The sequence below is a fragment of the Oncorhynchus keta genome, chromosome 10 (genome assembly GCF_023373465.1).
Source record: "Oncorhynchus keta strain PuntledgeMale-10-30-2019 chromosome 10, Oket_V2, whole genome shotgun sequence".
NCBI lineage: Eukaryota > Metazoa > Chordata > Actinopteri > Salmoniformes > Salmonidae > Oncorhynchus > Oncorhynchus keta.
In genome coordinates, this window is record NC_068430.1 from 81,018,443 (window position 1) to 81,039,139 (window position 20,697).

The following is a 20,697-nucleotide window of genomic DNA, read 5'->3' on the forward strand; positions in this document are numbered from 1 at the left end:
ATAGGGTTCACTATATATGGAATAGGGTTCACTATATATGGAATAGGGTTCACTATATAGGGTTCACTATATGGAATAGGGTTCACTATATGGAATAGGGTTCAATAGGGTTTCACTATATATGGAATAGGGTTCACTATATGAGGAATAGGGTTCACTATATATGGAATAGGGTTCACTATATATAGGGTTCAATATATGGGTTCACTATATATGGAATAGGGTTCACTATATATGGAATAGGGTTCACTATATGGGGAATATGGTTCAATATATGGAATAGTTCACTATAGGAATAGGGTTCACTATATATGGAATAGGGTTCACTATATATGGAATAGGGTTCAATATATGGAATAGGGTTCACTATATGGGGAATAGGGTTCACTATATGGGGAATAGGGTTCACTATATGGGGAATAGGGTTCACTATATGGGGAATAGGGTTCACTATATAGGAATAGGGTTCACTATATGGGGAATAGGGTTCACTATATAATGGAATATATGGAATAGGGTTCACTATATGAGGAATAGGGTTCACTATATATGGAATAGGGTTCACTATGATAGGGAATAGGGTTCACTATATATGGAATAGGGTTCACTATATATGGAATAGGGTTCACTATATATGGAATAGGGTTCACTATATATAGGGGAATAGGGTTCACTATATGGGGAATAGGGTTCAATATGGGTAGGGTTCACTGTATATGGAATAGGGTTCACTATATGGGGAATAGGGTTCACTATATGGGAATAGGGTTCACTATATATGGAATAGGGTTCACTATATGAGGAATAGGGTTCACTATATATGGAATAGGGTTCACTATATATGGAATAGGGTTCACTATATGGGGAATAGGGTTCACTATATATGGAATAGGGTTCACTATATGGGGAATAGGGTTCACTATATGGGGAATATGGTAACTAGCTATTTAACAGTTTAGGTGTTTCGTAGTCATATTACTGGATAATTAGCTAATTAACTAAGGAGCAGTTGAGTTGATGATGATGATTGACTTGTATTAACACATTTTAATTGTTATTTTAGAGTTTAATTGTCTGACTATCGCTCTGTTTATTTTGTCTTTCTCTCCTTTCTCCTTCTCTCCCTCCCTATCCCCCTCTCTCTCTCTCTTCTAGTGGTCGCTCTGACCCCCTCTCTAAAGAGCGGAAACTACCGCCTCAACTACCTCCCTCCTCCTCCCTTTCATCCCAACCCCCTTACCCCACTCCCTCTAACATTTACCTTACGCCCCTCCACCCACCGCAACACGAGTCACCATGACGACCTCAGCGTTGCGTCGCCAGGTGAAGAACATCGTTCACAACTACTCTGAGGCAGAGATCAAGGTGACTAACTAACTCTACTAACTCTACTATATTTTATTATTTCCTTCTGTGTGTTGTAGAAAGTTGTGTCCCCACCTGTGGGCCCCGGCTGGGTGTATTATTTAGGTAACACTGTGGTGTGTAATGTCAGGTAACACTGTGGTGTAGGTAGCACTGTGGTGTAATGTAATGTCAGGTAGCACTGTGGTGTAATGTCAGGTAGCACTGTGGTGTAATGTAAGGTAACACTGTGGTGTAATGTCAGGTAGCACTGTGGTGTAATGTCAGGTAGCACTGTGGTGTAATGTAATGTCACTGTGGTGTAATGTCACTGTGGTGTAATGTCAGGTAACACTGTGGTGTAATGTGGTAAATGTAATGTCACACTGTGGTGTAATGTCAGGTAACACTGTGGTGTAATGTAATGTCAGGTAACACTGTGGTGTAATGTCAGGTAACACTGTGGTGTAATGTCAGGTAACACTGTGGTGTAATGTAATGTCAGGTAGCACTGTGGTGTAATGTAATGTCAGGTAACACTGTGGTGTAATGTCAGGTAGCACTGTGGTGTAATGTCAGGTAACACTGTGGTGTAATGTCAGGTAGCACTGTGGTGTAATGTCAGGTAGCACTGTGGTGTAATGTAATGTCAGGTAGCACTGTGGTGTAATGTAATGTCAGGTAGGTGTAATGTCACTGTGGTGTAATGTCAGGTAGCACTGTGGTGTAATGTCAGGTAACACTGTGGTGTAATGTCAGGTAACACTGTGTAATGTCAGGTAGCACTGTGGTGTAATGTAATTTCAGGACGCTGTGGTGTAATGTGGTCCCGGGAATCGAATGTGTAATGTCAGGTAACACTGTGGTGTAATGTCAGGTAACACTGTGGTGTAATGTCAGGTAACACTGTGGTGTAATGTCAGGTAGCACTGTGGTGTAATGTAATGTCAGGTAGCACTGTGGTGTAATGTCAGGTAACACTGTGGTGTAATGTCAGGTAGCACTGTGGTGTAATGTCAGGTAATGTCAGGTAGCACTGTGGTGTAATGTCAGGTATGTGGTGTAATGTAATGTCAGGTAGCACTGTGGTGTAATGTAATGTCAGGTAGCACTGTGGTGTAATGTCAGGTAACACTGTGGTGTAATGGGTAACACTGTGGTGTAATGTCAGGTAACACTGTGGTGTAATGTCAGGTAACACTGTGGTGTAATGTAATGTCAGGTAACACTGTGGTGTAATGTCAGGTAGCACTGTGGTGTAATGTCAGGTGTGGTGTAATGTCAGGTAGCACTGTGGTGTAATGTCAGGTAGCACTGTGGTGTAATGTAATGTCAGGTAGCACTGTGGTGTAATGTAATGTCAGGTAGCACTGTGGTGTAATGTCAGGTAGCACTGTGGTGTAATGTCAGGTAGCACTGTGGTGTAATGTCAGGTAACACTGTGGTGTAATGTCAGGTAGCACTGTGGTGTAATGTAATGTCAGGTAGCACTGTGGTGTAATGTAATGTCAGGTAGCGCTGTGGTGTAATGTAATGGTAACACTGTGGTGTAGGTAGCACTGTGGTGTAATGTAGGTATGTGGTGTAATGTCAGGTAGCACTGTGGTGTAATGTAATGTCAGGTAGCACTGTGGTGTAATGTCATGTCAGGTAGCACTGTGGTGTAATGTCAGGTAGCACTGTGGTGTAATGTGGTGTAATGTCAGGTAGCACTGTGGTGTAATGTAATGTCAGGTAACACTGTGGTGCACTGTGGTGTAATGTGGTGTAATGTCAGGTAGCACTGTGGTGTAATGTGTAATGTCAGGTAACACTGTGGTGTAATGTAATGTCAGGTAGCACTGTGGTGTAATGTAATGTCAGGTAGCACTGTGGTGTAATGTCAGGTAGCACTGTGGTGTAATGTCAGGTAGCACTGTGGTGTAATGTCAGGTAGCACTGTGGTAATGTAATGTCAGGTAGCACTGTGGTGTAATGTAATGTCAGGTAGCACTGTGGTGTAATGTCAGGTAACACTGTGGTGTAATGTCAGGTAGCACTGTGGTGTAATGTGGTGTAATGTCAGGTAGCACTGTGGTGTAATGTCAGGTAGCACTGTGGTGTAATGTCAGGTAGCACTGTGGTGTAATGTCAGGTAGCACTGTGGTGTAATGTAGGTATGTGTAATGTCAGGTAGCACTGTGGTGTAATGTCAGGTAGCACTGTGGTGTAATGTCAGGTAGCACTGTGGTGTAATGTCAGGTAGCACTGTGGTGTAATGTAATGTCAGGTAGCACTGTGGTGTAATGTCAGGTAGCACTGTGGTGTAATGTCAGGTAGCACTGTGGTGTAATGTCAGGTAGTACTGTGGTGTAATGTCAGGTAGCACTGTGGTGTAATGTCAGGTAACACTGTGGTGTAATGTCAGGTAGCACTGTGGTGTAATGTCAGGTAGCACTGTGGTGTAATGTCAGGTAGCACTGTGGTGTAATGTCAGGTAGCACTGTGGTGTAATGTCAGGTAGCACTGTGGTGTAATGTCAGGTAGCACTGTGGTGTAATGTCAGGTAGCACTGTGGTGTAATGTCAGGTAGCACTGTGGTGTAATGTCAGGTAGCACTGTGGTGTAATGTCAGGTAGCACTGTGGTGTAATGTCAGGTAGCACTGTGGTGTAATGTCAGGTAGCTTGCTATTCAGTTTGATGTTCCCGTACTCAGCTATGAATTGATAAATGTTCATTAATGATTTATTGACTACTTACAAAGCCTTTCTACACTATTGGTAGCCCCTACCTTTCACACCTGCTACACTGGGCAGCAGCCCATCATTATAGGTCAAATGTTACCAGAAATCGTACCCCCCCCTCTTCTAAACCTGGTGTGTGATACTACTTTCTCTCATTCCAATACCCCTCCCTCCTCAACCAGGTGCGCGAGGCGACGTCCAACGACCCGTGGGGCCCCTCCTCCTCGCTGATGTCAGAGATCGCTGACCTCACCTTTAACGTGGTGGCGTTTGCTGAGGTCATGGGCATGGTCTGGAAACGCCTCAACGACCACGGGAAGAACTGGAGACACGTCTACAAGGTAAACTCCTTTAAAGAGACACCATTAGGTCTACAAGGTGAACTCCTTTAAAGAGACACCATTAGGTCTACAAGGTAAACACCTTTAAAGAGACACCATTAGGTCTACAAGGTGAACTCCTTTAAAGAGACACCATTAGGTCTACAAGGTGAACACCTTTAAAGAGACACCATTTACATCTACAAGGTAAACACCTTTAAAGAGACACCATTACGTCTACCATTTCCTGGTTGCTAAAATCCTAATAGTGTATGTGGCAAAACAAGCAGCCATTGTATAGATAATCATTGTACCATCTAAACTGCTGTGAATTATATTTTCCATAACCAAAAATATTGTACTTTCAACTGTTTGAAGCTGCTGTACAAAACCCAGAGTAAAATATGCCCAAAACAATACTTAAGAGGGGAAGCGTAGAAATAGCGGACATAGAGCAGATCTACTGCTTCTGAGACTTGCTTTCAATGAGAATGTGAATATGGAATAGTTACATTTTCCAGCTTTAAATCAGTCTATTTTGGTCTTGTTTTATTATCCTATTCCTGTGGGTTGGTACTCATTTTTATCATTCTATGCAGCTTTTATGTTATTTTTATCTAGATATATATTTAAGTTATGTATTTAAATGTTTGTTTTAGTATGTACAGCATCTTGAGTTGTGGTGTCTGTATGAAATGTGCAGTAGAAATAAAAGTTATATTATATGACAAGGCCCTGACGCTGCTCGACTACTTGATCAAGACCGGCTCAGAGAGAGTGGCTCAGCAGTGCCGCGAGAACGCATTCACCATACAGGTGGGTGGGGGAAACTGGGGTACGGTGGGGAGGGTGTTTTGGCACAAAATGGCAGGGAGAACTCATTCACCATACAGGTGGGTGGGGGAAACTGGGGTACGGTGGGGAGGGTGTTCTGGCACAAAATAATATAAATGCTGCAGTGGACTCCTGCTCTCCTCTCGTAGAAAGAAAGGTGCTATCGAGAACCTTAAAGGGTTTTTCGACCGTCCCCTGAGGAGAACCCTTTGAAGAACCCTTTTTAGTTTCAGGTAGAACCCTTTTGTGTTCCATGCAAAACCCTTTCAACAGAGGGTTCTACATGGAACCCAAAAGGGTTCTACCTGGAGCCAAAAAGGGTTCTACCTGGAACTAAAAAGTGTTCTCCTATGGGGACGGTCGAAGAACCCTTCATTAGCTCATTGTTATGGATGTATCCAAATAATTGTCACTAGAAAACAGCTTAAACAAATGCAGCTACTCTGCTGTTATTCTGGCTGCACTGTTCTACGTGACTGTAAGTTAGCCGTAGTTGGCTAGCTAGCTAGCAAGGGACCGGAACGTTGCCATCCAGGTACATGTCTAACCAACTATACATAGATACAGAACAAACCCTAGTTGGCTAGCTAGGTACATGTCTAACCATCTATACATAGATACAGAACTAACCGTAGTTGGCTAGCTAGGTACATGTCTAACCAACTATACATAGATACAGAACTAACCGTAGTTGGCTAGCTAGGTACATGTCTAACCAACTATACATAGATACAGAACAAACCCTAGTTGGCTAGCTAGGTACATGTCTAACCAACTATACATAGATACAGAACAAACCGTAGTTGGCTAGCTAGGTACATGTCTAACCAACTATACATAGATACAGAACTAACCGTAGTTGGCTAGCTAGGTACATGTCTAACCAACTATACATAGATACAGAACAAACCGTAGTTGGCTAGCTAGGTACATGTCTAACCAACTATACATAGATACAGAACTAACCGTAGTTGGCTAGCTAGGTACATGTCTAACCAACTATACATAGATACAGAACAAACCCTAGTTGGCTAGCTAGGTACATGTCTAACCAACTATACATAGATACAGAACTAACCGTAGTTGGCTAGCTAGGTACATGTCTAACCAACTATACATAGATACAGAACAAACCGTAGGCTAGCTGGCTAACCAACTATACATAGCAGAACTAGGTACATGTCTAACCAACTAGATACAGAACAAACCCTAGTTGGCCGTAGTTGGCTAGCTAGGTACATGTCTAACCAACTATACATAGATACAGAACTAACCGTAGTTGGCTAGCTAGGTACATGTCTAACCAACTATACATAGATACAGAACTAACCGTAGTTGGCTAGCTAGGTACATGTCTAACCAACTATACATAGATACAGAACTAACCGTAGTTGGCTAGCTAGGTACATGTCTAACCAACTATACATAGATACAGAACTAACCGTAGTTGGCTAGCTAGGTACATGTCTAACCAACTATACATAGATACAGAACTAACCGTAGTTGGCTAGCTAGCCAGCAAGAGACCAGAACGTTGTCAGCCAGGTAAACGCCTTTATGGCTCATAGAACCAACTATTGGGTCGCATCCATTAGTACAGAACAAAAAGGACTGGCTACGGAACCGATATAACGAATGTCCAGCCGGCTTGGATAGCAACCCTAGATTTGTGTCGGGACTATTATCTTGTGGACGGATGAAATAGTATGAATAATTTCATCAAAATAAAGTTTTTAATGAAAATATGTAAATCATTATGTGTATATGATATAATGCAAAGGAATGAATGTAATATTAAACCCTCATCATCATGTCTCCGTGTAGACGCTGCGGGACTTCCAGTACATGGACCGGGATGGCCGGGACCAGGGGGGCAACGTGAGGGAGAAGGCCCGCCAGCTGGTGTCTCTACTCAGGGACGAGGAACGGCTCAGACAGGAGAGGAGCCAGGCGTTGACCACTAAAGAACGCATGACGGCTGGAACAGGAGGAGGAGGAGGAGGAGGAGGGACGGGGGGAGGAGGAGGGGGACGGGGGGAGGAGGAGGGGGACGGGACATGGAGTGGTACCGCCAGCGTACCAACCAGGGCGAAGGACCAGCCAGCCAAATATAGCAGCTCACTACGGGGAACAGTTCATCCGCTCCCGGGGCTCGCCCTCCTCCTTTAACTGTGAGTGTAGACTTTAATACTTCCCCTTTAACTGTGAGTGTAGACATTAACACTTCCCCTTTAACTGTGAGTGTAGACTTTAATACTTCCCCTTTAACTGTGAGTGTAGACTTTAACACTTCCCCTTTAACTGTGAGTGTAGACTTTAACACTTCCCCTTTAACTGTGAGTGTAGACATCAACGCTTCCCCTTTAACTGTGAGTGTAGACATTAATACTTCCCCTTTAACTGTAAGTGTAGACATCAACGCTTCCTCTTTAACTGTGAGTGTAGACATTAATACTTCCCCTTTAACTGTAAGTGTAGACATTAATACTTCCCCTTTAACTGTGAGTGTAGACATTAATACTTCCCCTTTAACTGTGAGTGTAGACTTTAACACTTCCCCTTTAACTGTGAGTGTAGACTTTAACACTTCCCCTTTAACTGTGAGTGTAGACTTTAACATTTCCCCTTTAACTGTGAGTGTAGACTTTAATACTTCCCTTTAACTGTGAGTGTAGACATTAATACTTCCCCTTTAACTGTGAGTGTAGACATCAACGCTTCCTCTTTAACTGTGAGTGTAGACATTAATACTTCCCCTTTAACTGTGAGTGTAGACATTAATACTTCCCCTTTAACTGTGAGTGTAGACATCAACGCTTCCTCTTTAACTGTGAGTGTAGACATTAATACTTCCCCTTTAACTGTGAGTGTAGACATTAATACTTCCCCTTTAACTGTGAGTGTAGACATTAATACTTCCCCTTTAACTGTGAGTGTAGACATTAATACTTCCCCTTTAACTGTGAGTGTAGACTTTAACACTTCCCCTTTAACTGTGAGTGTAGACTTTAACACTTCCCCTTTAACTGTGAGTGTAGACTTTAACATTTCCCCTTTAACTGTGAGTGTAGACATCAACGCTTCCCCTTTAACTGTGAGTGTAGACTTTAACACTTCCCCTTTAACTGTGAGTGTAGACTTTAACATTTCCCCTTTAACTGTGAGTGTAGACTTTAACACTTCCCCTTTAACTGTGAGTGTAGACTTTAACACTTCCCCTTTAACTGTGAGTGTAGACTTTAACACTTCCCCTTTAACTGTGAGTGTAGACTTTAACACTTCCCCTTTAACTGTGAGTGTAGACTTTAACACTTCCCCTTTAACTGTGAGTGTAGACTTTAACACTTCCCCTTTAACTGTGAGTGTAGACTTTAATACCTTCCTTTTAATGTAGTACCACATTCAGAATGATACTTCATAGACTTTTACTTCACCTGTGTGTGTGCTCATTTTAAACCTCTCATTTAACTGAGTATATTCAAGCACGACCACACAACTTCATACACACACACAGCACAAATGGAGTCTGGACAATCAATGAAATAGATTAAAGCTATGAATAACACAAGACAACTGACTAATATTTATCCTCTCTATATCTGTTTCTGTCCCCCCTGTCTCTCTCTCTCTGTCTCTCTGTCTCTCTCCCTCCCCCAACTCTCCCCCATCTCTCTCTCTCCCCCAGCCTCTTCATCCTCTCCTCGTGAAGCGTCTGATCTAGAACAGGCCCGCCCCCAGACCAGCGGAGAGGAGGAGCTACAGTTACAGCTGGCCCTGGCCATGAGCAGAGAGGAGAGTGAGAAGGTGAAACACACACACATTCTGAAGTGTGAGTCAGTGAGGTGGGCTGGACTCCTACACCGCCTCTCAGAGTGCATCTGTCATATCAGCGTTGTCACCAACACCAGCTCAATGAGCTCAACAGCACCACTGTGTGGTGGGACAGACAACACACAACTGCTGGGGTGTATTAACTTGGGCCCAAAGGGAAGCAAACGTTGGGGGGGGACTACATGAACTTGTCCAATAGGAAAAGCTTGTTTTTGTTTTTCCGTTGCAAAACATGTAGCTACCGTGTGCACTAATGAATACAACCCTGCTGTGTCCGTTCCTTAGCAGTGATGTGGGAAAGTGTGTTGCTGTGGTTACCCTCTTACTCCCTAGGTTCATACTGCAGATGGTCTCTCTCCTCTCTCTGTCTCCTCTCTTCTCTCTCTCTCTCTTTCTCTCTCCTGATTAATGCTGAATGGTCATTGGTTAGTCAGATGTTAATCACTGACACAACCCCTCTTCAGCTGGCCCCACCTCCTCCCATTGCTATGGAGACAGATGACACACAGCTCCAGATAGCTCTGAGCCTTAGCAAAGAGGAGCACGAGCAGGTACACACACACACACACACACTGCAGATTGTCCCTCCTCTGCCTGCTTCACCAGTGTGTATATGGTAACCTCCTGCAATGCCATGTGAATCCTGTCCTCTAACTAACTATTCTGTCCCCCTCCAGATTCCATCCTTACCTCTGTCAGCTCCTTCTCCTAGTTTAATCTACCATATTCCCTTCATCCCTCCCACTCCTCTACCTCTCCTCCTCTCCCTCTCCCTCCTCTCCTTCTCTCCTCTCTTCCTTTCCCTCCCTCTCATCCCTCCCTCTCCCTCCTATCCCTCTCTCCCTCTCTTCCTTTCCCTCCCTCCCTCTCCCCTCTCCTCCTCATCTCTCCCACTCCTATCCCTCTCCCCTCTTCCTTTCCCTCCCTCCCTCTCCCCTCTCCTCCTCATCCCTCCCACTCCTATCCCTCTCTCCTCTCTCCTCTCTTCCTTTCCCTCCCTCCCTCTCTCCTCTCCTCCTCATCCCTCCCACTCCCTCTCCTCCTTTTCCTCACCCTCCTCTCTTCCTATCCTCCACTCCCTCCTCTCCTCCTCTCCCTCCTCTCCTCTGCTCACTCCCTCCTCTCCCTCTCTCCCTCTCCTCCTCATCCCTCCCTCCCTCCTCCCTCCCTCCCTCCCTCCCTCCCTCCCCTCCCTCCCTCCCTCCTCCCTCCCTCCTCCCTCCCTCCCTCCCTCCCTCCCTCCCTCCCTCCTCTCCTCCCTTTCTCCTCCCTCCCTCCTCTCCCTCTCCCTCTCCTCCCTCCTCCTCCCTCCCTCCCTCCCTCTCCTCCCTCCCTCCTCCCCCTCCCCCCTCCCTCCCTCTCCTCCCTCCCTCCCTCCCTCCTCCCTCCTCTCCTCCCCTCCCTCTCTCTCCTCTCCCTCCTCCCTCCCCTCCTCCTATCCCCCTCCTCTCCCTCCTCTCCTCCCTCCTCCTCCCTCCTCCTCCTCCTCCCCCTCCTCCCTCCTCTACTCCTCTCCCTCCTCTCCTCCTCTCCCTCCTCCCTCCTCTTCTCCTCCTCCTCCTCACCCTCCCTCCTCTTCTCCTCTCCCTCCTCCTCCTCCCTCCCTCCTCTCCATTACAGGGCTGTATGGTTGAGGTGACCTTAACTTTGTCCTTCTGCTTCCTCTTCACTGGCTGATAATATCAATCCCTTTTCCTTTCTGTCTTTCTAACAGTTCAGTTGTTTTCCTAAAATATTGTAAATAAAATAACTGTAATGTGTGTGTGTGTGTCATGTCTGCATCGTGTGTCCACAGTGTCTCCATGGAAACTGTGTTGATGATGTCACCATGCCGCCTCTGCAGGACCAGCGTTGTCTCCAAGGAGATGAGTCGTTTTTGCAGAGAGCCCTGGACGAGAACAGAAGGGACAGTCACACAGGGACAGGAGAGGTGAGGGGGGTGTGAGGGGAGGTGTGGGGAGATGAGGGGGTGTGTGGGGAGGTGAGGGGGTGTGTGGGGAGGTGTGAGGGGAGGTGAGGGGGTGTGTGGTGGTGAGGGGAGGTGTGGGGATGTGAGGGGAGGTGAGGGGGTGTGTCGAGGTGGGGGGGGTGTCGGGGGTGAGGGGGTGTGGGGGAGGTGAGGGGGGGTGTGTGGGGGAGGTGAGGGGGTGTGGGGGGAGGTGAGGGGGTGTGTGGGGAGGTTAGGGGAGGTGAGGGGGTGTGTCGGGTGGGGGGTGTGGGGGGAGGGGGTGGGGGGGTGTGTGGGGGAGGGGGTGTAGGGGGTGTGTGGGGAGTTGAGGTGGGGGAGGTGGGGGTGTGTGGGGAGGGGGGGTGGGGAGGTGAGGGGAGATGGGGGTGTGTGGGGAGGTGAGGGTGTGGGGGGGGGTGAGGGGTGTGTGGGAGGTGAGTAGGTGAGGTGAGGGGAGATGGGGGGGGTGTGGGGAGGTGGTGTGGGGAGGTGAGGGGGTGTGTGGGGAGGTGAGGGGAGGTGAGGGTGTGTGGGGAGGTGAGGGGGTGTGTGAGTGAGACAGAGAGACAGAGAAGCGATTCCCAAACCTTCCATAACAAAGCCATCACCCACAGAGAGATGAGCCTGGAGAAGAGTCCCCTAAGCATGCTGGTCCTGGGACTCTGTTCACAAACACACCACACAGAGCCCCAGGACAGCAACACAATTAGACAAAACTAAAAGAGAATTACTTGACACATTGGAAAGAATTAACAAAAAAAACAGAGCAAACTAGAATGTTATTTGACCCTAAACAGAGAGTACACAGTGGCAGAATACCTGACCACCGTGACTGACCCAAACTTAAGGAAAGCTTTCAGTGAGCATAGCCTTGCTATTGAGAGGCCGCCGTAGCCAGACCTGGCTCTCAAGAGAAGACGGGGTATGTGCACACTACCCTCAAAATGAGGTGGAAACTGAGCTGCACTTCCTAACCTCCTGTCCAACGTATGACCATATTAGAGAGACACATTTCCCTCGTATTACACAGATCCACAAAGAATTTGAAAACAAATCCAATTTTGATAAACTCCCATATCTACTGGGTGAAAGAAAAGGGCAACCAGTGAAGAACAAACACCATTGTAAATACAACACATATTTATGCTTATTTATTTTCCCTTTTGTACTTTAACCATTTATACATCGTTACAACACTGTATATATACATAATGACATTTGTAACTTTTGTGAGTGTAATGTTTACTGTTCATTTTACTTTTGTATATCATCTACTTCACTTGGAGAGGGAGAGAGATATGCTTTGTTATGATTCTGAAGGTCAGAGCTGCATTGTGGGGGATCATTTCAGCTTGTTTTGTCTTGTTGTTGATACCATGTTGTCTTGTTTTGTCTTGTTGTTGATACCGTGTTGTCTTGTTGTTGATACCGTGTTGTCTTGTTGTTGATACCATGTTGTTTTGTCTTGTTGTTGATACCATGTTGTCTTGTTTTGTCTTGTTGTTGATACCGTGTTGTCTTGTTGTTGATACCATGTTGTCTTGTTGTTGATACCATGTTGTCTTGTTGTTGATACAATGTTGTCTTGTTTTGTTCTTGTTGTTGATACCATGTTGTCTTGTTGTTGATACCATGTTATCTTGTTTTGTCTTGTTGTTGATACCATGTTATCTTGTTTTGTCTTGTTGTTGATACCATGTTGTCTTGTTGTTGATACCATGTTATCTTGTTTTGCCTTGTTTTTGATACCATGCTGTCTTGTTTTGTCTTGTTGTTGATACCATGTTGTCTTGTTGTTGATACCATGTTATCTTGTTTTGTCTTGTTGTTGATACCATTTGTCTTGTTGTTGATACCATGTTATCTTGTTTCGTCTTGTTGTTGATACCATGTTGTCTTGTTGTTGATACCATGTTGTCTTGTTTTGTCTTGTTGTTGATACCATGTTGTCTTGTTTTGTCTTGTTGTTGATACCATGTTGTCTTGTTTTGTCTTGTTGTTGATACCATTTTGTCTTGTTGTTGATACCGTGTTGTCTTGTTTTGTCTTGTTGTTGATACCATGTTGTCTTGTTGATACCATGTTGTCTTGTTTTGTCTTATTGATACCATGTTGTCTTGTTGTTGATACCATGTTGTTTTGTCTTGTTGATACGATGTTGTCTTGTTGTTGATACCATGTTGTCTTGTTGTTGATACCGTGTTGTCTTGTTTCGTCTTGTTGTTGATACCATGTTGTTTTGTCTTGTTGTTGATATCATGTTGTTTTGTCTTGTTGTTTATACCGTGTTATCTTGTTTTGTCTTGCTGATACCATGTTGTTTTGTCTTGTTGTTGATACCATGTTGTTTTGTCTTGTTGTTGATACCATGTTGTTTTGTCTTGTTGTTGATATCATGTTGTTTTGTCTTGTTGTTTATACCATGTTATCTTGTTTTGTCTTGTTGATACCATGTTGTTTTGTCTTGTTGTTGATACCATGTTGTTTTGTCTTGTTGTTGATACCATGTTATCTTGTTGTTGATACCATGTTATCTTGTTTTGTCTTGTTGTTGATACCATGTTGTCTTGTTTTGTCTTGTTGTTGATACCATGTTGTCTTGTTGATACCATGTTGTCTTGTTTTGTCTTGTTGTTGATACCGTGTTGTCTTGTTTTGTCTTGTTGTTGATACCATGTTGTCTTGTTGTTGATACCGTGTTGTTTTGTCTTGTTGTTGATACCATGTTGACTTGTTGTTGATACCATGTTGTTGATACCATGTTGTCTTGTTGTTGATACCATGTTGTTTTGTTGTTGATACCATGTTGTCTAGTTGTTGATACCATGTTATCTTGTTTTGACTCGTCTATGCTGATATGGCAAAAATCCGCTAGTTAGCTAACCAACCGCTGTAACGATGTATTTGAGAGACAACAAGTGCTCATTGTGCAAACGTATTTATGGTTTGAATAAACATGTTGGTTTACATGTTGTGGACAATCTTAAGCCGGTCTGTTGTGTCCCATAGCTGCTGGACAATCAGCCCGTGACTCTGAAGGCAGCGTCTCCTTGACAACCAGATGTTTATGATTCTGTTTCTCTCCAGTCCGCCATGTTGAATCTGGTGGATATCTTTGGCCCCTCTGAGGCTCCGCCCCCAACTGACGACCTCTGGGACGCCCAGCCTGCTGTGACCTCTGACCCCTGGGACTCTGTGGGTGAGTGGTACACGCTTCCCCCCCCTCCCCACACACACACACACACACACACACACACACATGCGCGCGCTCTGCTATGAAAACCCTGTATTGCAAAACGTGCGCACTCTCTCTCTCAATAGCAGTCCACTCCAACACTCCTGTGATTGGTAGTCCCTGGAAGACCCGCCCCTCCTCCAGCAGCCCAACCAATCCTTGGGCTCCGTCACGCTCTCCCACCTGGGTAGCTCCACCCACATCATCATCCAGCCCTGTCAATCACGGCTGGGAGAGCCCGCACCCTCTTACAGGGGACGGTACTGATAGGACGGATCCCTTCTCTGTCAGGGAGGAGGAGTGTAAAGGAGGAGAGGGACCACCTCAACCTGGCAGTCCTACTGGTAACACACACACACACACACACACACACACACACACACACACACACACACACACACACACACACACACACACACACACACACACACACACACACACACACACACACACACACACACACACACACTTGTTGTCTTCCTGTACGTATATGTTGTGTTTATACTGCATGTTTTCCTGCTGATGTCATTCCCTCCCCCTCCACAGGCCCAGACCTGTTTGGGGAGCGTGTCCTGTCCCCCGAGGTGAACGGGCGAGGGGGGGGCAGTCCGGAGATGTTTGACCTGTCCCGTCTCGCCCCCCCTCAGGGCTACGCGCCCCCCCGGATGTGTCGCACCCCAGAAGCCTTCCTGGGACCTACGGGGGCGTCGCTCGTCAACCTGGATGCACTCATCCCCCCTAATCCTCCTAGCAGGACCCACAACAACCCCTTCCTCTTAGGTGAGGAGACACACACACACACCTACTGTCAAAAATATCAACTCACACTGCCAGTGTCTAAATACTATAACTTTCTCCCCCTCCTCTCTCTCCCCCTCCTCTCTCTCCCCCTCCTCGCTCTCTCCCCCTCCTCTCTCTGTCCCCCTCCTCTCTATCCCCCTCCTCTCTCTCTCCCCCTCCTTCTCCTCCCCCCCTCTCTCTCCCCCTCCCTCCCTCCCTCCCTCCCTCCCTCCCTCCCTCCCTCCCTCCCTCCCTCCTCTCCCTCCCCTCCCTCCCTCCTCCTCTCTCCCTCCCTCCCCTCCCTCCCTCCCTCCCTCCCCTCCCTCCCTCCCTCCCCCTCCCTCCCTCCCTCCCTCCCTCCCTCCCTCCCTCCCTCCCTCCCTCCCTCCTCCCTCCCTCCCTCCCTCTCTCTCTCCCTCCCTCCTCCCTCCCTCCCTCCCTCCCTCCCTCCCTCCCTCCTCTCTCTCCCTCCCTCCTCTCCCTCCTCCCTCCCTCCCTCCCCTCCTCTCTCTCCCTCCCTCCCACCCTCCCCTCCCACCCTCTCCACATTGCCAAAACAAGTGAAGTAGATAATATACAAAAGTGAAATAAACAATAAAAATGAACTGTAAACATTACACTCACAAAAGTTACAAAATAATAAAGTCATATTCAAATGTCATATTATGTCTATATACAGTGTTGTAACGATGTGCAAAAAGTTAAAGTACAAAAGTGAAAATAAATCAACATAAATCTGGGTTGTATTTAAATTGGTGTTATAGATCTGTCTCTCTCTCCAGGTCTGAGTGTTCCCTCTCCCACCAACCCATTTCACTGTGACCAGCCCCGTCTCACACTCAACCAGATGCTCCGTCCCTGTTCCACCTCCCCACTCCCCCCTCACACCCTCCCCTACAGCCCCTCTCTCCCCCTCCCTCTCCCACACCACACCCAGCCCTCCCCCGGCCTCCTGGACCTCCCCTCTAACCTCCCCCATCCCCTCCTCCCCCTCTCCCCCGCCCCAGCCCACCGCGTCCCGCCCCAATCTCACACACACAGCCACAACCCCTTCCTCTGAGACCTGAGGGAAACTGGCTCTACAACAACCCCTTCCTCTGAGGCCTGGGGGAAACTGGCTCTACAACCCCTTCCTCTGAGACCTGGGGGAAACTGGCTCTACAACCCCCTTCCTCTGAGGCCTGGGGGAAACTGGCTCTACAACCCCTTCCTCTGAGGCCTGGGGGAAACTGGCTCTACAATAACCCCTTCCTCTGAGGCCTGGGGGAAACTGGCTCTACAACCCCTTCCTCTGAGGCCTGGGGGAAACTGGCTCTACAATAACCCCTTCCTCTGAGACCTGGGGAAACTGGCTCTACAAACCCCTTCCTCTGAGGCCTGGGGGAAACTGGCTCTACAACAACCCCTTCCTCTGAGGCCTGGGGGAAACTGGCTCTACAACAACCCCTTCCTCTGAGGCCTGGGGGAAACTGGCTCTACAACCCCCCTTCCTCTGAGGCCTGGGGGAAACTGGCTCTACAACAACCCCTTCCTCTGAGGCCTGGGGGAAACTGGCTCTACAACAACCCCTTCCTCTGAGGCCTGGGGAAACTGGCTCTACAACCCCTTCCTCTGAGGCCTGGGGGAAACTGGCTCTACAACAACCCCTTCCTCTGAGGCCTGGGGGAAACTGGCTCTACAACCCCTTCCTCTGAGGCCTGGGGGAAACTGGCTCTACAACAACCCCTTCCTCTGAGGCCTGGGGGAAACTGGCTCTACAATAACCCCTTCCTCTGAGACCTGAGGGAAACTGGCTCTACAACCTGGCTCTACAACCCCTTCCTCTGAGGCCTGGGGAAACTGGCTCTACAACAACCCCTTCCTCTGAGGCCTGGGGAAACTGGCTCTACAACCCCCTTCCTCTGAGGCCTGGGGAAACTGGCTCTACAACCCCTTCCTCTGAGGCCTGAGGGAAACTGGCTCTACAACAACCCCTTCCTCTGAGGCCTGGGGGAAACTGGCTCTACAACAACCCCTTCCTCTGAGGCCTGGGGGAAACTGGCTCTACAACAACCCCTTCCTCTGAGGCCTGGGGGAAACTGGCTCTACAACAACCCCTTCCTCCCAGGCCTGGGGGAAACTGGCTCTACAACAACCCCTTCCTCTGAGACCTGGGGGAAACTGGCTCTACAACAACCCCTTCCTCTGAGGCCTGGGGGAAACTGGCTCTACAACAACCCCTTCCTCTGAGGCCTGGGGGAAACTGGCTCTACAACAACCCCTTCCTCTGAGGTCTGGGGGAAACTGGCTCTACAACAACCCCTTCCTCTGAGACCTGAGGGAAACTGGCTCTACAATAACCCCTTCCTCTGAGGCCTGAGGGAAACTGGCTCTACAACAACCCCTTCCTCTGAGGCCTCAAACTGGCTCTACAACAACCCCTTCCTCTGAGACCTGAGGGAAACTGGCTCTACAACAACCCCTTCCCCTGAGACCTGGGGGAAACTGGCTCTCCCCCACAACCCTCTCGGCCCCTTCCTCTGAGTCCTGGGGGAAACTGGCTCTACAATAACCCCTTCCTCTGAGGCCTGGGGGAAACTGGCTCTAGTCAAACCCTAACCCCTTCCTCTGAGACCTGCTGGCCTCAACAACCCCTTCCTCTGAGGCCTCTCTGGCTCTCAACCCCCTTCCTCTGAGGCCTGGGGAAACTGGCTCTACAACCCCCTTCCTTCTCTGCCCCTCATCCCCCAGTCTAACCCTCTCTGCCCCTCCTCCCCCAGTATAACCCTCTCTGCCCCTCATCCCCCAGTCTAACCCTCTCTGCCCCTCCTCCCCCAGTATAACCCTCTCTGCCCCTCATCCCCCAGTCTAACCCCTCTGCCCCTCATCCCCCAGTCTAACCCTCTCTTCCCCTCCTCCCCCCAGTCTAACCCTCTCTGCCCCTCATCCCCCAGTCTAACCCTCTCTGCCCCTCATCCCCCAGTCTAACCCTCTCTGCCCCTCATCCCCCAGTCTAACCCTCTCTGCCCTCATCCCCCAGTCTAACCCTCTCTGCCCCTCATCCCCCAGTCTAACCCTCTCTGCCCCTCATCCCCCAGTCTAACCCTCTCTGCCCCTCATCCCCCAGTCTAACCCTCTCTGCCCCTCATCCCCCAGTCTAACCCTCTCTGCCCCTCATCCCCCAGTCTAACCCTCTCTGCCCCTCATCCCCCAGTCTAACCCTCTCTGCCCCTCATCCCCCAGTCTAACCCTCTCTGCCCCTCATCCCCCAGTCTAACCCTCTCTGCCCCTCATCCCCAAGTCTAACCCTCTCTGCCCCTCATCCCCCAGTCTAACCCTCTCTGCCCCTCATCCCCCAGTCTAACCCTCTCTGCCCCTCATCCCCCAGTCGAACCCTCTCTGCCCCTCATCCCCCAGTCTAACCCTCTCTGCCCCTCATCCCCCCAGTCTAACCCTCTCTGCACGGGACCTAACATGCTTTACCAACTGGACCTGACTGGATTAAACCAGACCTAACTCGACCTAACCGGATTAAACTTGGTCAAACGGACATGGTTGATTGTATTCTCAGACCCTCGTGCCTGTCTTGTCGACAGACCCACAATGCTTTGCAAACCCAGCTCCTGTGGCGTCTTGGAGGACCTCAGGGAGACCACTTTCCCAGCCAACAAGATGACACTAAGTGGAAGTGGACTTCTGGATGGACAGAGAGAGAGAATGAAAGAGAGAGAGAAGGTATAGTCTCTCTCTCTCAGGAGGAGTGATGATGGATGGACAGAGAGAGAGAATGAAAGAGAGAGAGAAGGTATAGTCTATCTCTCTCAGGAGGAGTGATGATGGATGGACAGAGAGAGAGAATGAAAGGGAGAGAGAAGGTATAGTCTCTCTCTCAGGAGGAGTGATGATGGATGGACAGAGAGAGAGAATGAAAGAGAGAGAGAAGGTATAGTCTCTCTCTCTCAGGAGGAGTGATGATGGATGGACAGAGAGAGAGAATGAAAGAGAGAGAGAAGGTATAGTCTATCTCTCTCAGGAGGAGTGATGAGCTGTGATGTCTTCTCTGCACTGACAGACAGATGGATGTGAATGTGTGCATAGATACACACACAGGCTACTGTAGGTATTTATTAGACTGATATACAGTATATGAACAACTATATACTAATAAATGATGGTGTTTGTTGCATTTTAACACTGCACGTGTTTTACTGCTCTTTTCTCTGAAGAAGAATGAGTGGATCAGGATGTTTCTGTCTGGTTTATCTGTGTGTGGTGGGGGGTGGTGGGGTGTGTGTGTGGTGTGGTGTGTGTGGGGGGAGTGTGTGGTGTGGGGGTGTGTGGGGGTGTGTGTGTGTGTGTGTGTGTGTGTGGTGGGGGGTGGTGTGGTGTGTGGGGGTTGTGGTGGGGTGTGTGTGTGTGTGGGGGGTGGTGTGTGTGTGTGGGGTGTGGTGTGTGTGTGTGTGTGGGGGGTGTGTGTGGTGGGTGGTGTGTGCGTGTGTGGGTGGTGTGTGTGTGTGTGGGGTGGGGGGGTGCGTGTGGTGGGTGGGGTGTGTGTGTGGGGGGTGTGTGTGTGGTGGGTGGGGTGTGTGTGTGTGGTGGTGGGGTGGGGGCTGGGGTGGGTGTGGTGGTGTGGTGGGTGGGGTGTGTGGGGGTGTGGTGGGTGGGGTGGGGGTGTGGTGGGTGGGGGTGTGTGTGGTGGTGTGTGGTGGGTGGGGGTGTGTGTGTGTGGGTGGGGTGGGGTGTGTGTGTGTGTGGGGTGGGTGGGGTGGGGGTGCTGGGGGTGGGGGTGGGGTGGGGTGTGTGGTGTGTGTGTGGTGGGTGGGGTGTGTGTGTGTGGGGGTGTGGTGGGTGGGGGTGGGGTGTGTGGTGGGTGGGGGTGTGGGGGGTGGGTGGGGTGTGTGTGGGGGTGGGGTGGGGGGTGTGTGGTGTGGGGTGTGGGTGTGGGTGGGGTGGGGGGTGGTGGGTGGGGTGTGTGTGGGGTGGGTGGGGTGGGGTGGGGTGGGGGGTGTGTGGGGGTGTGTGGGGTGGGGGTGGGTGGGGTGTTTGAGGATTCCTCTCCAATCTTTGACAGAATCCTAGAGATACAGTAGTGATGTCATCACTGAGGTCACAGGACACAGTGTTCTGAATCACTGCTCTGTTCATTGGCTGAATGTTTCCTCCCCTTCGTCTCCTAGATTCTGCCACACACACACACACACACACACACACACACACACACACACACACACAGCACACACACACACGAGCAGAGTCTCTTACCCAGGGGAGCCAGACTGCAGTAAAGAGAGAGTGAGAAAGAGAAATCACTGATCAGTGAATAATGATGTAATGCATCACCTCATCTGACCACCCTTTTCACAGTGATTCCCCAACCTGTCCTCCAGTACTCCCAGTGATTCCCCAACCTCTCCTCCTGTACTCCCAGTGATTCCCCAACCTCTCCTCCTGTACTCCCAGTGATTCCCCAACCTCTCCTCCAGTACTCCCAGTGATTCCCCAACCTCTCCTCCTGTACTCCCAGTGATTCCCCAACCTGTCCTCCTGTACTCCCAGTGATTCCCCAACCTCTCCTCCAGTACTCCCAGTGATTCCCCAACCTCCCCTCCTGTACTCCCAGTGATTCCCCAACCTGTCCTCCAGTACTCCCAGTGATTCCCCAACCTGTCCTCCAGTACTCCCAGTGATTCCCCAACCTCTCC

The 20,697-nt window shown here is 48.8% G+C and overlaps 1 protein-coding gene and 2 long non-coding RNA genes across 5 annotated transcripts in view; 2 read left to right on the top strand and 1 right to left on the bottom strand.

Annotated features, from left to right (window-relative positions):
- Positions 1–16,314, top strand: part of epn3b (epsin 3b) — a 36,091-nt gene extending 19,777 nt beyond the window's left edge. Inside the window, exons 2-12 of the mRNA XM_052528388.1 lie at positions 1,156–1,365; positions 4,251–4,409; positions 5,121–5,204; positions 7,047–7,236; positions 7,307–7,393; positions 8,908–9,026; positions 10,897–10,983; positions 14,089–14,200; positions 14,323–14,580; positions 14,783–15,016; positions 15,799–16,314. Of these exons, the coding sequence (XP_052384348.1) occupies positions 1,297–1,365; positions 4,251–4,409; positions 5,121–5,204; positions 7,047–7,236; positions 7,307–7,393; positions 8,908–9,026; positions 10,897–10,983; positions 14,089–14,200; positions 14,323–14,580; positions 14,783–15,016; positions 15,799–16,076 (1,677 nt within the window). The 5' untranslated portion in view covers positions 1,156–1,296 and the 3' untranslated portion in view covers positions 16,077–16,314. The remainder of the gene's footprint in view (positions 1–1,155; positions 1,366–4,250; positions 4,410–5,120; positions 5,205–7,046; positions 7,237–7,306; positions 7,394–8,907; positions 9,027–10,896; positions 10,984–14,088; positions 14,201–14,322; positions 14,581–14,782; positions 15,017–15,798) is intronic.
- LOC127932532 (uncharacterized) lies at positions 16,048–17,306 on the bottom strand. 3 transcript variants are annotated; one of them, XR_008145905.1, is made up of 4 exons: positions 17,167–17,304; positions 16,985–17,125; positions 16,661–16,818; positions 16,048–16,184 (listed from the first exon to the last, which is right to left on the bottom strand). It is a non-coding gene; the product is annotated as an uncharacterized LOC127932532 (long non-coding RNA). The 3 variants fall into 3 exon arrangements; XR_008145904.1 differs by lacking the exon at positions 16,048–16,184 and having other exon boundaries at positions 16,606–16,818; positions 17,167–17,306; XR_008145906.1 differs by lacking the exon at positions 16,048–16,184 and having other exon boundaries at positions 16,606–16,818; positions 16,985–17,084.
- A 612-nt stretch (positions 17,307–17,918) lies between these two features.
- LOC127932708 (uncharacterized) lies at positions 17,919–19,187 on the top strand. Its single transcript, XR_008146388.1, has 2 exons — positions 17,919–18,870; positions 18,939–19,187. It is a non-coding gene; the product is annotated as an uncharacterized LOC127932708 (long non-coding RNA).
- The last annotated feature ends 1,510 nt before the right edge of the window (positions 19,188–20,697 follow it).